The 14359-nt window shown below is 40.3% G+C and overlaps 1 protein-coding gene across 4 annotated transcripts in view; it reads right to left on the minus strand.

Annotated features, from left to right (window-relative positions):
* MCUB (mitochondrial calcium uniporter dominant negative beta subunit) overlaps positions 1-14359 on the minus strand; it is a 50224-nt gene that overhangs the window by 11999 nt on the left and 23866 nt on the right. For 2 of the 4 annotated variants that reach the window (XM_027677050.1, XM_027677049.1), the window contains exon 2: positions 13720-13806. The exons of the other annotated variants lie outside the window; for them this stretch is intronic. In XM_027677050.1, coding sequence (XP_027532851.1) covers positions 13720-13800 — 81 coding nt within the window. In that variant the 5' untranslated portion in view covers positions 13801-13806. The remainder of the gene's footprint in view (positions 1-13719; positions 13807-14359) is intronic. 4 annotated transcript variants of the gene reach the window in all.

The following is a 14359-nucleotide window of genomic DNA, read 5'->3' on the forward strand; positions in this document are numbered from 1 at the left end:
TTTATTTACTTTTGACTTGCCATACCAAAATGTTGTAACAAATCTAAATCAAAATGCAGCTAGCCAACAATCACATTTTTGAAATTGTTTTCTTTGCTTATATATATCTTGGAAGGTACGGTAGTTTTCATTTGTTATTTCAACAGCAAAAATACTGTAACACTTCTTCAACATTTGAGTCCCCGTTAATTTGCATTTATTAGTAGAAAGCTGTTTACCCCAGTCAAAAAAGAGTTAGCTCAACTCTGTGTGCCCTCTTCTTGAAGTGCCATGCAATATTACAATTTGAAGTATTATATTCCTCCAGCATGAGATCCTGTCAAGACTGCCTCAAGTCAAACTCAGGAGCAGCCTTCACAAAAAATTATGCTGACTGTTACTGTGAATGCTATGGTCTCCAATATTCTCATTTCCTTCTCTCCAAGGTAATGATAAGAATTTGATATAGCAAAGCACAATAAGAAAATGCACTACACTCCAGTAAGCAAAGCTTTTTACCCTGAATTACACTGCAGCAAAACACATTCTAATTAAAACATATCTTGCAGTGTGCTTTTCAACAGTAATATAGTGTTACAGTCTTTCCCTTGGCAGGAGAGGTCAGTTATCTCCTGGAGTCCTTGTCCAACACCTGGTACAGCTCCCTCCACACAGCTGCTGAAGAACTGGGGGAACAGAGGAGAGAAAAACCACAGGGGAAACTAGTTGCAGTGACTAAAAATGAATTTGGGGGCCTCTCTTTCCCAATGTCACTACATGAGCCAACATCCCCAGTATCCATCATTCTCCTCATATGCTGATCTTGCCCAGTTTGTGAAGGAGAGGGCAAGACAAGTCACCTCTCTGTATGCTGCTTGCTTGTCTGGAGCAGAAGGAAAACAAGGGCAGGTATGTCTTAGCCACTGTTCAGTGAAGGCATGTACTAGAAATAGCTATTTATATTTTCTATACTGACTTATATGTTTTTCTGCTTAGAGCTTCTCGCCATATGAATGACATTGGCTCCCATCTGATTCTTCAAGGGAAACAGATTAATTAATTATGGACTAACAATCTGTAATTTCAGAATAAACTATCTATGGACATTGCAGAATGGTTTAAAACCAAGGAAAAAGAGGAAAAAAAACGGGTGCTGTCACAGTTTACTTAGTTTGCAGATCTTGCACAACCAAGATTACCAAAATCAGTATTCAGGCCAAGTTTAAAATAAGTACACATAAGGTATTTCCCTCTTTAAAATGAGTCACTAAAGTAATTTTGGAGATATCTGCTGTTAAATTTCTGTGCTGTTTTTATATGCAATCCAACATGATTAGGAAAATAAGACATAAGGAGCTCTAACAACCGCCTACAATCATCTTACAAATGCCCGTTTGAGCTACAGAAACACCTTCTCTCTCATTAATTTTTCATTTGTCTTTGCTTACACTGAAAGGATTGTCATTGTTTCTACACTGGTCCCAGAACTGATTTAGATGATCATGGAACAACAGCCTCAATGCAAACAGCAGCTTCAAGTACATGCTCAGATTTAGTAACATCTGCTGGAAGCCCAACTTCAGTTAAACAAACAAAATCCCTGCAACAGACACATCACTCATTCTGCCATAACATCCTGTACCAATATATCAGTTTCAGTCAGGGAAGATACTTCTGACACATAGGAGCATTCAGAATATATTTCTCTTTCCTAGGCCAAAAGAAAGTTGACAGGTTATTTTACTTTCCTGAGACACAGCTTTCCTGTCTTGATATGGGCCATGCACCTTCTCCTAGCTGTTCCACAAGGCACTGTAAGAACTGCACTGCAATATTTACATTTCAATCCTACAGCTAATTCAAAATCTGCAATATTTTTAACCCCTTCTTTAGAACGTTTAAAAAAAGTAACCAGCACACTCACAGCTACTACAGCAAAGCAGTAGTTTCAACGTGAGTATGCACGTTCCTGTGACCTTGAAGAAGCAAGAGCAATATAGCAGTCACAACTTTTCTTCAAAACTCATTTGCCTTACACCACTGTTAAAAACTAAAAAAATAAAACAGCCCAAGCAATCAAAATTTTGTTTTCCTGTGCCTGTTGTTCTTTGTGACTTTATCATCCCTGGTGATCTTTCATTTCCTGCCTCTGCTCAGGTTCCAAGAACAGCTGGCACTAGATTTAAGCAGCCAAACACTACCAATGACCAAAATGACAGCTGTGGTAAGAAATGCATGGAAGCAACTGGCCACCAAGAACCTCTTTCATGAGGGTCCAGCTGGTCAAATCCACCACTGAAGAAGGTTTTTGCCAAGGAGATGTTCACCTAGCTTCCGCTGAGCAAGAGTACATCCTTCACCTGACTTCTGCTCACTATTCCTTTGTGGTCTCTCACCCGCTCCCTGCCCAAACTCTTCCTCCTCACATGCACACCCCACTCCACTCAGCACGTGGATGCAGGGGAGAGAAAACATGCACCCTCTGCAAGTCATAGATAATTATACGGGTAAAAGACCCTCTTTGCATTGTATGTCACCGAGGTCATCTGACTCTCCACCAGGCAGCTGTGGATGCAGAGCTCCAAGTATCTAGGGAAGCACCAGGATTTGCACCCATTATCAGTTTCACAAGCCGTAAAAATAGATGCTGAAAACACTAACATTTAAAGCAGGCTGAAATTAAGCCTCGCCCTCCTCTACCCAAAAGCATGATTTCAGTAACAGTGATCCCTCACTGCAAAGAAGCAACACCAGAAGTGCTGAGGAGATCAGAAGGATGAACCACCAGCTGACATCATCTGCCTGCAGTGTCTTCTGGGGACTATTCTAAATATACAGATAATCCCTGCTTTTCAAAGCAAGCAGACCTCCAAACAAATGCAAGGACAGACCTAAAAACAAGACAGCTATGCAGACCAAGAGCATTTTTAGGAGCAACACCAAGAACTGTGTCTTATTATTTTATCAAACCTTCTTCTCTTCCTACAAAGAGAAACAGAACTAAAATCTCCTCCGAGTCCAAAGTTTTACAGTATTGGAAATCTCATGTCTTCATCTGGTTTCAATAAAGTCTGCTTGTCTGAAAGTTGTTGTTCTTCCCAACCTACTTTATTTTCAGAAGGAAAGGTGGGATGCAACACCCAGAAGGAAGTTTGTAAATCAGAGAGGGCTAAGAATTTGAGAAGGAGGGATTATAGCATGAAAATGTATTTGTGCTTTATCAAAAACAAGCCTACATTCAAAAGCTCTGCCATCTGTTCCCCAAAACAGTCTAGGTCAAAAGACTAATTTGTCAGCACACACAGGATTTTTAAATTGCCCCACAGAATAGATCTTTGTTCTTGTGCTGTGCCTTTTGGGACAGGTATCCTGATCTGGGAAATACTGCAAAACTTTAAGGGTAACAAGAGTGACTTTGCTTTCAAAAATACACCTACAGTATATTTCATCATATAAGAAAATTGACTTGCTGCACCTTTTCCTACAAGGGTCTTAGAGTAAAAAAAAAAATTTTTGCTCAAACTCACCTTCGTGCACACTTTACGGGACAGCTTACAATAAGCTGGCTTTAGCAAGACCTTCACAGCAACACTTTACTTGAGAAGACAACTTTGTTCAAAGTCCCTTATCAGAGGTTTTAAAACCATGAAACTCATCTAAGCAGGCAAGCTTAGACCCATCTATTTGTTTTCTTGAAAGAGAGCTTTGCCAGGAGAAGTAGCTTCAACAGTATTCCTGATAGAAGAGGAGCCACACGAGAGATGCCCAGAAAATCCAACCACTCTGGCATGAAACACTGACATGCTGTCAAGGGTGCAGAAGCCCTGTTAGCCCAGTGGTTCAGCAAAGGTCCCAATAAGCATGTATGTCCCGGCACTTTATGACTTGTGTCCAAGGACCTATCATTTTCAAATTATTGTGGAGAGAGGTCTCAACACTGCCATCCCCAAGCAGACACAACAAAGTGTTGTCAGATGTCAAGAAAAAAAAAATTCTGCCTCATTTTCTGTCTTTCTTTTGGGAATCTATGTTCCCCCACTCCTGTTCAAGATGCTATTTTGATAAAAAAGCATCAAGTGGCTGTGGCTTTGCTGATGCTGTGCACTTCCATGTTTCAGCTGTTGACATCAGTGTTTTAAAAACACACCTTAGCTGAACCAGTGACTCAGTGATCTCATTTGTAACATTCCTCATCAAATCAATCATAGTCTGATTTTCACCTTCTTCCTGCAGGAGTAAAAGCACAAAGCATACAGACAGCAATGATATTTTGAGATCAACAACCAACACTGGTTGTTACACACTGAGCTATCACTCTCCCCTTCAGTCTTACTCCATACAATGTGCCTGCACATTTTACACCTTTCTATAGAGCAGGCAAAGGAAGCAGAAAAAAATGAAGATTTCCTGTAGAGGTTTCCATTTTTTTTTTCTAAGGTTTATTATCACAAGAAAAACAATTACAACCAGTAGAAGATGATGAAAGGCTCTGTATACCCTGGATGTTCCAGCACCTGTGTCCTGATGTGCCTGCAGTGCCTCCCAAGGTGCAAGTTAGCAAGTCTGCAAGTTAACTGCTCACTTTTCACCCCAAAGCCTTTGAACTCCAGCCAATTTCCTCTTCCTCTATTAATTCACTCAGGACACGTATTTGAAAGACTGATGCAAGAGACAGGGCAAGAACCTGTATTTTCTAAATGCAATGTTTACCAAGTGTTTTTAGGAACCCCTTTAATGCTAAAGCAAACAAGAATTTAATGACATGCAGAATAAACAGCCAGTAGCCAAAAGCTGTTTTTCTCCTCAGGCCTATAGTAACATCAATACAGATGTAGTCATTTGGTCTTCCAACACAAGCAGGTTGCTATAATGCAATGATGATAACACAGAACCTCTTACCCAGCTCCACACTTTGGGATACATTTAAATGGAGGCATCATCGATGACAGCAGACTCTCTAGCCTGCAGCACCAACAGAAGTCGCTTTTATGGCAGCAAGTTTTCTCTAAGCTACCTCCAGTAAATCAGCTCACATTGTTAATTAATAAAGTTAAAGCCCAGTTTTGTTCCCTAGACTGGCTCCTAATTGAGTGGAAGCATATCGTTCTGAGAAAACATTAGTAAAGAAAAACCCTAATATAAAGTAAATAAATCTCACAGAATGCCCTATATGTCAGGTTGTCATGTTTACAGCCTGTACTCCAAAAAAGCCACAACACTGTCTGAGAAAATGAATGGTCTGTGGTCACTCTGTTTATTCTCCTCACTCCCAACATACACCCAAGACCCTGCCAACAGAAGTGGGGAAAATCCCATCAGTTAACATCCCGCTTCAAGTTAGGATTAACTTGTAGAGTTTTGGATGATCTGGATTTTTCTTTTGCTTTGGTAGTGTGGCTTCCCAGAGGGATAAGACATGCAGTCATGCTGCATGTCTGTCTACCGAAGTTAGTTTCCACTAAGCTTTAAGATTATTTAATTGCACAACTACCAGCCACTCACAGTCAGAAACGCCTAAGAAGTGATCCAACAGCCTACACTGCCTCTACTATGACACAAACCTTTAGTGCAAGAGTGATGTTAATTTTAAATTAAATATGATTAGAGAGAGGTTACTCAAAAACATCTGCTCATCCTTGGCAGCACACCTGCCACTCTGCACCACCAAAACAAGAGAAAGGAGCAATGCGGTTCAGGAGCAAGGCTGAGCTGTTCCACCTTGGTGTGTTTACCCAGTACCTTCTAAAAACAATTAATTTGTATACAAGATAGTTTTAACATATTATTCTGTGTATGTGGACAAAACCACCCAAAATCAAACAAAAAATTACTTTTCATCTGTTTCTCTCTATCAGTGTGGAAAGATTGTCATCTTCCATACAGGTCAGCAGCAGCTTAGCCTCCAGAACGTGCCCTGGAGAATTGCAAATAACACCATGCACAGTCTGTGTACTGTGCACGCTCACAAAGCCTGAATAGTGGCAAGGTAAGAGCATTGTGGGCACCACATTCAGAGACATGTACTCTTCTTGGAACAATCAAGTTATAACAAAGGTTTTGTCAGGAGAATGGAAAAGATGTGCAATCTACAGTGAGAAAATGGCTTTATAAACTGCTTAATGCATGCTTCATTTTTTATTCAATTTTCAGTCATTTTTCCTAGAGTCCTTTTGCAAGTTCTTCCCAATCTTATCTGCCCTCAGACAAGGACAGCACAGGCTGTTCCAAGAGTCTATTATAGGAGTGTATCTTTCTTATCCCAGTAAAGGTACCAATTTTAACATCCATAAAAGCAAAAGAACCAAGCTGACGTATTCTCTGCCACGTGACAGTGCAGCAATTTTCTTCCAGTTGGCAATATAAGCAGGTGAGCTGGAAGTCAGACCAAGTTCAGTCAGATTGAACACCAGGTTCTGTCTCACTGTCTAGACTTAGAAAAGGCATCCACATCCAAGTTTTAAGGCAGGACACTAACCTCAAGGTGTTTCACACTTGAGGAGTTTAAGCCTGGCATCAAGCACCCTGAAGTTAGGAGAGACTTCAACCTCAGTCACGTGTGCCTTCCAACTGAGCACCCCAAATCCACATGCACATCATAAAATGTTTTCAGGTTCTGAACTTCAGCTTTACATTGAAGTACAGCTGTAAGACCTTCCGCAGACCATGGAGCCAACCATAACTTGTCATAGTCTGTAATGCGCAGCCACTTAATGGCTGGACATGATGATCTCAGAGATCTTTTCCAACCTAAACAATTCTCTGGTTCTATGAGGATGAGATTTAACAAGACCTATCTCATGGGTTTTGATCTAGCACAGAGCAAGTTGTAACAATCAGAACCGGGGATTTCCATATGGACCCTTACAGGAATTTGTACTACACTTATCATCTACAACATTTATGTTTAATCAGGGCATGTAGGAGTCATGGGATGAAGAGATTCGGCTAAAAGCATACATTTGTGCATCATGTTTTTACATCAGTGAGATGTACATACATAGTATGCGTATCTTGCACACACCTAATGGCTAGCTGAGGGAAACTGCAGGATGCAAAACAATGGAATATCTAGTTACAAATGCCTATCACAAAGAAAATATTGATGACTGCAGAAGATAAACCAGAGAGCAGAAGACAAACATCATACAGATGCATACAACAGAGTGACACAACACCACTAGCAATATCTGAATTAATTCTTTTTTTTCTCCTCACATTTAAAATGCCATGAATAAAACTTACTCTTTAGTTAAGGTTGAAACCTCAACAGCCAACAGGTACACAAATTAATTTGTTCCAATAGTGCCTAAACAGATATATATATATCTATCTATATATATAGATATATAGATATATATAAATATATAAAATTAATGTCAACAACACACAAAAAAAATCAATCCATGTCTTTGCAATAATAAAAACTGAATATAATCAAATATCTGATTTGATCAGCTAAACGACACATAAGGACAGCAAAGAACTCTGGTTGTTGTTTGTTTTTATCTTCCCACATTAGAAAAAAAATTGTGAAGAAGTGTCACAATACATTATTACTGTTCATATGTTTCCAGTACACATGCAGCCGAGACTATCACCTTATTTGAACTCCCTCCACTATTTCAGCTCAGGGTTCTTACAAGCAACCAAAGCACAGAAAGGCAGGGACACTTATTCCCACAGAAACATACTGGTTCGGGGGAGGCAGAACAGAGAAATGCAGAGTAACATGCACATCAGAGAGGAGCTGAGCAGTGCCCAACCAGCACAACTGGTGCTCAATTCCCACGTCTCTGCAGCGCACACTGGGTTGTTATATGGCAGAGTCCAGGTCTTCCGCACAAGTAAGTAACTTATTGTCTCACCAGAAAATACACCTCTGGCATCTAAACACAAGCCTAGATTCCAGGGAGAAGTTTTGTTAGTGTTGGCTGTCAAACAAGACAAACTGCCTAAATTCTTCCTTTGTTTAGCCCTGTGCATATTTTGACACAGAGCATTTCCATACATTACTGTTAACTGAAACTTCATATTGGTAATTGCATTGTATGCAAAGGAGAAGCGGAAGAACCTTAAGTTTTTTGTTTGGTTTGGGGATTTTTTTGCTATCCTGGTCAGGTATTAAATATAGCTGGGCAATCAAAACAACAACAGCACAGATCAGAAAACGCGCCCTGAGATATAAAGGCCAGAATGGACCAGTGAAGTTGATCCTATTTGATGTGCTACACAAAACTCTCAGCCCAAGTTGAAACACTTTTTCTCCACCCCCAACCCCCAGAAAGCATCTTTGCCTTGATTTAAAAGATTTTAATATAGGGATGTTGTGGATCCTCGTTAAGTCAGACATGACAATTATAAGCTAACATCATCAAAAACACCCAGGTGCTATATTTCTCTTCAATAGGTTGAGCCAGTTAATCTGTGTAGAGTTTAACCTGCTTAGATTAATGCTCTCTAGCTTCAGAAATGTCTGTCCTTTGTAGGTACCTGTACACTACAAGAAGCTACTTAGATTGAAAATCTTCAGCTTTCTGTTGTAAAATATTTCTTTTCCTCTGGAAACAATTCTTGTAGTTTCTTTCAAGAAAACTCAAACTTTCCAGTTTCCTCCCCATCCTCACCTGCCCTTAAATCTTTTGACTACAACCTCATGTTCAAATACAGCCACCACAATCCTGCTGCTTTACAGGATGTACTCTGTCATTTACATTCTCTGTTTCCAGATGGTGGACCTTATTTCTTATGTCCTATAATTTCTTTCCTTTTTTTTTTTCAAACTGTAATCAAATGACGCTACTGGGTTACAGCTTATCGGAAAACCTTGGACTTTTTACTGCACCTCAATCCCCCATATCTTGAAATCTGAGTATCTTAAATGGAAATAATGAGACTTGCCCTAACTTCTACTAGGCTTTACCTATTACAAGGGATGAAAAGGAATCAACTTCAGCAAGCACCTACAGTCTCCTACCACTGACCTCTCCATTAATCAGCAAAACAAACTGTAAAACATATTGTTTAAATAACCTGTACATCTTACCAGTAATTGTACTTTGCTCTAGATGTTCAGGATACTAAAAAGATCAGCAGGTAAGAGCTCTTACACAGCCACCCCAGACAGGTGGCATCACTGCATTTGCAGTTAATTACTTTTGTGCTCTGACTTTATTGGCATCTTATTTATGAATTAAAGATATTTACACTTTAGTAGGTATTACTAACTGGTATGTTGGTAGCTCAGTTAAGCCTTACTTGTTCCCATCTCTGGTTTGTCAAACTTCAGAATTTAAAATGGATTACTGTACCTTTCACAGTGCCAGAGATACTCCTTGTACAAAAAGGAGAAAGACAGCTTTCAAGTGAATGACAAGGACTTCAAGAATATAAATTAAAAATGAAATGCAATAGACGCAACAGCGAAAGGTTTCACACAGCACAAGCATAATGACTGCTCAAGAATCCCCTGCAACCAGAAAAAAAAAAGGTTTTTTCCTTTCTTATGGCCAAGCTAACCTGCCATCTCATACTTCCGTTACATTATGTCTGATTACCTATTTCCTTATAAAACTGCACACTAGTCAGAGCCCAGCCTTTGTCAAATGGTGAATAGCTAAATTGCTTTCCTTTCTGTTTTGAAATCCCAAGCTGCCAAGCCACAGACAATTTCCAAGGTAATCAGTAAAATGTCTCTATCATCATAATTTTTAAAAAATTCTCACTTTTTTCATAATTAATGCCCTACAAGTAAGAGCAGAGCATTGACATGTACATGAAACAGGTTCAAAAGTTTTTAAGTAAGTTCTAAGGGACTTAATGACTCAATTATTCTTCCAAGGAAAGAGAGGCAAAGTCTAAAGCTAAGTGTAAGATTCTTAAGATTAAAGACTCTGTAACATTAAAGCAACAAATCAAAGTAATAGTTATTATCCAGAGCTTCATGTTAACTGCCAAAGGTAAATGACAGGTCACACCATAGACTCATGCCCCTATTCTGCCTAGAGTCAAGATAAGCACCCCAAGCCCACAGCTATGGGAAAATAATATCACAAGCACTTCAGCTAGCTGTTTCAGAGAGAGAGAGAGAGAGAGAGAGAGAGAGAGAGGTGCGTGTCTATATATGTATAGCCTTCCTGTCCTTAGCTTAAATTAGCAAAGTCTGAAAACCAGGAGAATTGTGGTCAGTGAACTCCCCAGTTCATTTCAGAATTCTCTTCTGGTAAGAAACAATAATATTACTTTGGGTTGATCCAACTTGATCTATTTCTGTTTTGCTGCTAAACAGTGCTTATTTCAGAACATTAAAATTTGCATTCCATCCTCACTATCTGAAATCACATCCTGAAGACTACAGCAAGAAGAAAAACTTGTGTGTTGTTCTAGGTCCACTAAGAGTGAGGCAACCTGGACAGGGCCACATGTAGCCACACAGGGCTGCTGATCCTCACCAGCCAGAAAGAGCAGCTGACTCCCAAGCAAGACTTCCTGGATTTCCAGTAGCTTTGCATGTGAGTTTGTTACATGAGGGTAAAACGAAGAAGTATCAAGAGGGGACTCATAAGCAAGCTAAGAGCTTAGCAGTCTGGGAATTTGTTTTTAGCCAGCTGAACATCTACTTTGATAGTGACAGGAAGCAGTTCTTTCCCCCACTCAGCCTCCCTGGTTTCCAAGGTGGTCTTTCAGTGCCTGCTACACTTGCAGAAGATTCTCACTTTCCTATCATTTGTCTTATCTCCACAACATATCAAACTATACAGCTTTCTCTTTGGTATTGGTAAATTGTACATTACACTACTTTTGTTCAGCTTTCTGTAACTCCTGGACATGTGGCACCCAGTTATCAAAAACTAGCACAGTATTTATTCATACCAACCAGGAATACAAACACAGCCATTGAGGCCACATTCCTGGCTCTCCCAAAGGGCTTTATTAGCCTAAAGATAATTTTTTTTTTTAAAAGAAGTCTCTTACACTCTTATCAGCGTGGTGAACAGCTGCATATTGGGAGAGATCCATCATGTATTCCAGCAATCACTCAAATCCACCTGACCAAAGTCATCAAAATAGTAACAATTAAGTTGACAAAAGGAGGGAAAAAAAATATAAACATAGCATTACAAAGATTTGCATTTGTCATCTGCTCTGCTTCTCCAGCACACTGTTGCACTAAGCAAAATAGATTGTCCTATGAGATTAAAACCAAACAAAAATCCTCTGGCTAATGAAGTTTCCTACAATTCATAAAATCAACAACACGATAGTACCTCCATGCAAAGAGACACTGAAGGTTGGTTCAAACACACGGATTTAAGAGCACAGCCTGTGCCTAGCCAGAAATGTGTCTTCAAAGCACACGTGTGCACAGAGACATCTCTGTTCCTCCTTTCCCAGGTATTCACCATCTCAGACCACAAAATGTCGAACCCCCCTCCAGCAGCACCTCCTAAGATAAATTATCCAATTTTTCCACTCATTGTGGTACCTAAGCACCACAGGTTCGTAAGGAAACAACACTTGTGTATGAAAGTGGGCTTGTCCTCCTTAGCTTTGGAGCTCCTGAACCTGCTAGCTAATTTCAACTCGAGATGGTACAGGTCTGAAGGCTACAATGTTCTTGCATATTGAATGGAAAAATTGGGGGCTGGACAAAAGAGAGATGCAAACTGACAGCCCCAGGGAGGAAAAGGCAATGGCTCACCCACTCTCAGAGACAGGCACACAGACAGTCCTTGCGTTACCAACTGGGGATTCGCTGATACTTCCCACTCCCAGCTCAACATGGCATGTCCTGTGGGCAAAGACAAGGATGACCAGGAGAATATCTGTCACATGTTTGCAGAAAAAACAGTCATGTAGGTCTATGAGTCATCTAACTATGACAACCTGTCCTATGCAACCTATAATCACATCACTACAGGACACCTGAATATAAACATCAAGAAAGGCTGTTAAGGGATCTTTTAACTCTGCATCAGTTTTGTGCATACCTTAAATTTACATAGAACAGAGAGTTCCCACAAGGCAACATTCATGTTTCCTGGAGCTCCAGAGCAATTCAGCCCAAAATAAAGTAGACATTTCAGAGAAAGCATAACAATCAACCACTTCTCCCATATTAATTTAAATAAGGAAAATCCCACTTCCTCACATTCCAAAAACACTTGTAGGTTTAACAAAACATTCCGCAAAACCTAGTAGATAGAAGAGAGTTGCTGTAGCTATAAAATGGCTCAAGCTTTCACAGCACGTTACAGGTCTAAAGGTAGAAAATCGAAGTACGTTAGTTGTAAAGCTGTTTCAGCAATGATGTTTGGATTTTGTGTACTGTTTAAGTCTACCAGAGGGGAGCTCAGCAGGGCAGATGTGATCAGCATCACAACACCAAGCTACAGCACCACAGACTTGCTGCTTTTCTCTCCATGACTCCTTATGTACCTTAGTCTTGTATCCTACACCAATGACACCATTTCCATACACCTCCCTCTTACTCTCAATTTGCATTTTAATAATCCCAGAGATCTCACCTATATTTTTCTATTACCACCTCAATTTCACAGGTATTCTATACAGCCTATATCTTCTCGAACAGTGTCTGAAATGTCAAAAAAAAAAAAAAAGCCCTGCAAATTAAGGGTTCAGTTTCTTTGTTTCTAGACTTAACATTTGACTGTTAAGAGCAACCCAGGCTGGGCAGTCCTTCATAATAAGGGTAAGCAACCCTTCTGCTGGAGCTCTGCAGAGCAAGAAGGACAGATCTCTGGGGCAGGAAAAGAAAGGCTACAAGGAAGCTGTTGGGAGCACTCCTCTTGATCTTCAACACTCTTCCAACTCCTTTAGCTCGCCTGGAGGTGCTCACAAACATATTTCCTTGGCTGAGCATTCAGGAGCATCAAGACAATTTCATGATGAGCTCGCCCAACTTCATCACTACAAGCAGCTGACCAACCAAAACAGGAAACTCAGCCAAATAAAAAAGAGCCGAGAGAAAGAGAGGAAAAACCAATGGAAGGACAGAGCAGAGGGAGGAGGGAGAGGCAGGAGAGATTTCAACTGAATTCACTCTGTAATCTGAGCACAAAAAAACAGCAGAAAAAAACCCAATAACCAGGGAAGGAAGTCTCTTTCAGGAACCAGATCAGAAAAAAGCTCAAACCAACCAAAAAGAGAAAGCAAGTAGGAAGTAGTTCTCTGAATATAAAAAAAAACAATTTGTATCCTAAAAGAAGAGCCACAGAAACGGTTGAATTTTGCTGCAGTTGTAACCATGTTGTATTCTACACTTTTTGAATGCATTGGCTTCCGTGTGGAGTACAGATGCAAGAGTAATTTAGTGGTCACTAGCAGTGTAACAGCAAAGTTGTGGGACAGGAGCATGCCTGCTGAGGGACTGAGATGCCCATACAGCTCATGCAGACAGTGCAGGATGGCCAGGGAATGGCAAGGTCCAAGCTCTGTTTCATCCTTCTGTGCCTGAATCTTCCTCTGCCCCTGCAATTGCATGTGCCCTGTAAGAGATGTCCCCAGTAAGAAAAATCCTGCCTGGTGACGTTGGGTAGGTCACCAGCTGAACAGCTACCAGTTTCCCCAAACACTCAGACCAGCACAAATGAAGGTTTGCAGACAAGGACTTAGAGGGCTGGGACATGCACAAATACAGAAACCTGAGCAATATGCCAGAGCAGCGGAGCTGACCACAACCTGCACGCCATAGGGAACACTGACCACCTGTTGCTTTCTCACCTGATTTATCTGCTTCCTCAGGAGCTGGGCTTTCTCTCTAGTGTCTCTGTCTCTTGCTTCTCTCATCTTTATGGTTTTCATTTGAAGCTACAGAGAGCAGGCAAAGGAAATTAAAACTACTGCAATGGAAGAAGAAAAGCAGTCAGCAGCTATTTTTGAGGTGGACACTGCATAGTGGCAGACAAAAATTCCCATCCCTCCTGCACAGTTTGCAGCTTTGGCATATTTCTCTAAGTTGCCCTCCTTTTTAGTCTGCACTTGCTTTCATAATACACTCTCACTTGTATTCCGGATGAGATAATTTCCACATCCTGTTCCTGTTATCAGGACCATGAAAGGAAGACCTTCTACATGGAGCCAAGCAGATCAGATAATAGCACCATTTCCTTTCATTTTCTTCAACTGAAAAGTAGATCTGTGTTTAACAATGGCTGACCTCAACTGCTGTGTTTCTACCTGCTTGTACTTATCCAATACTATTATTAATATGAGTCTTTTAAAAACTTTAAAAAAATAAGATTCAATCACTTGCCTGCAGACCATGGGGTCAGGCAGTTAAGTTGTATAAATTCACCCATCATCACATATGTTTTTATAACACATGGAGTAAGTCATTCATCTATTTCCTCTTTTTTCTTTT

The sequence above is a fragment of the Neopelma chrysocephalum genome, unplaced genomic scaffold (assembly GCF_003984885.1).
Source record: "Neopelma chrysocephalum unplaced genomic scaffold, ASM398488v2 Primary Assembly neopelma1_42b, whole genome shotgun sequence".
Lineage (NCBI taxonomy): Eukaryota > Metazoa > Chordata > Aves > Passeriformes > Pipridae > Neopelma > Neopelma chrysocephalum.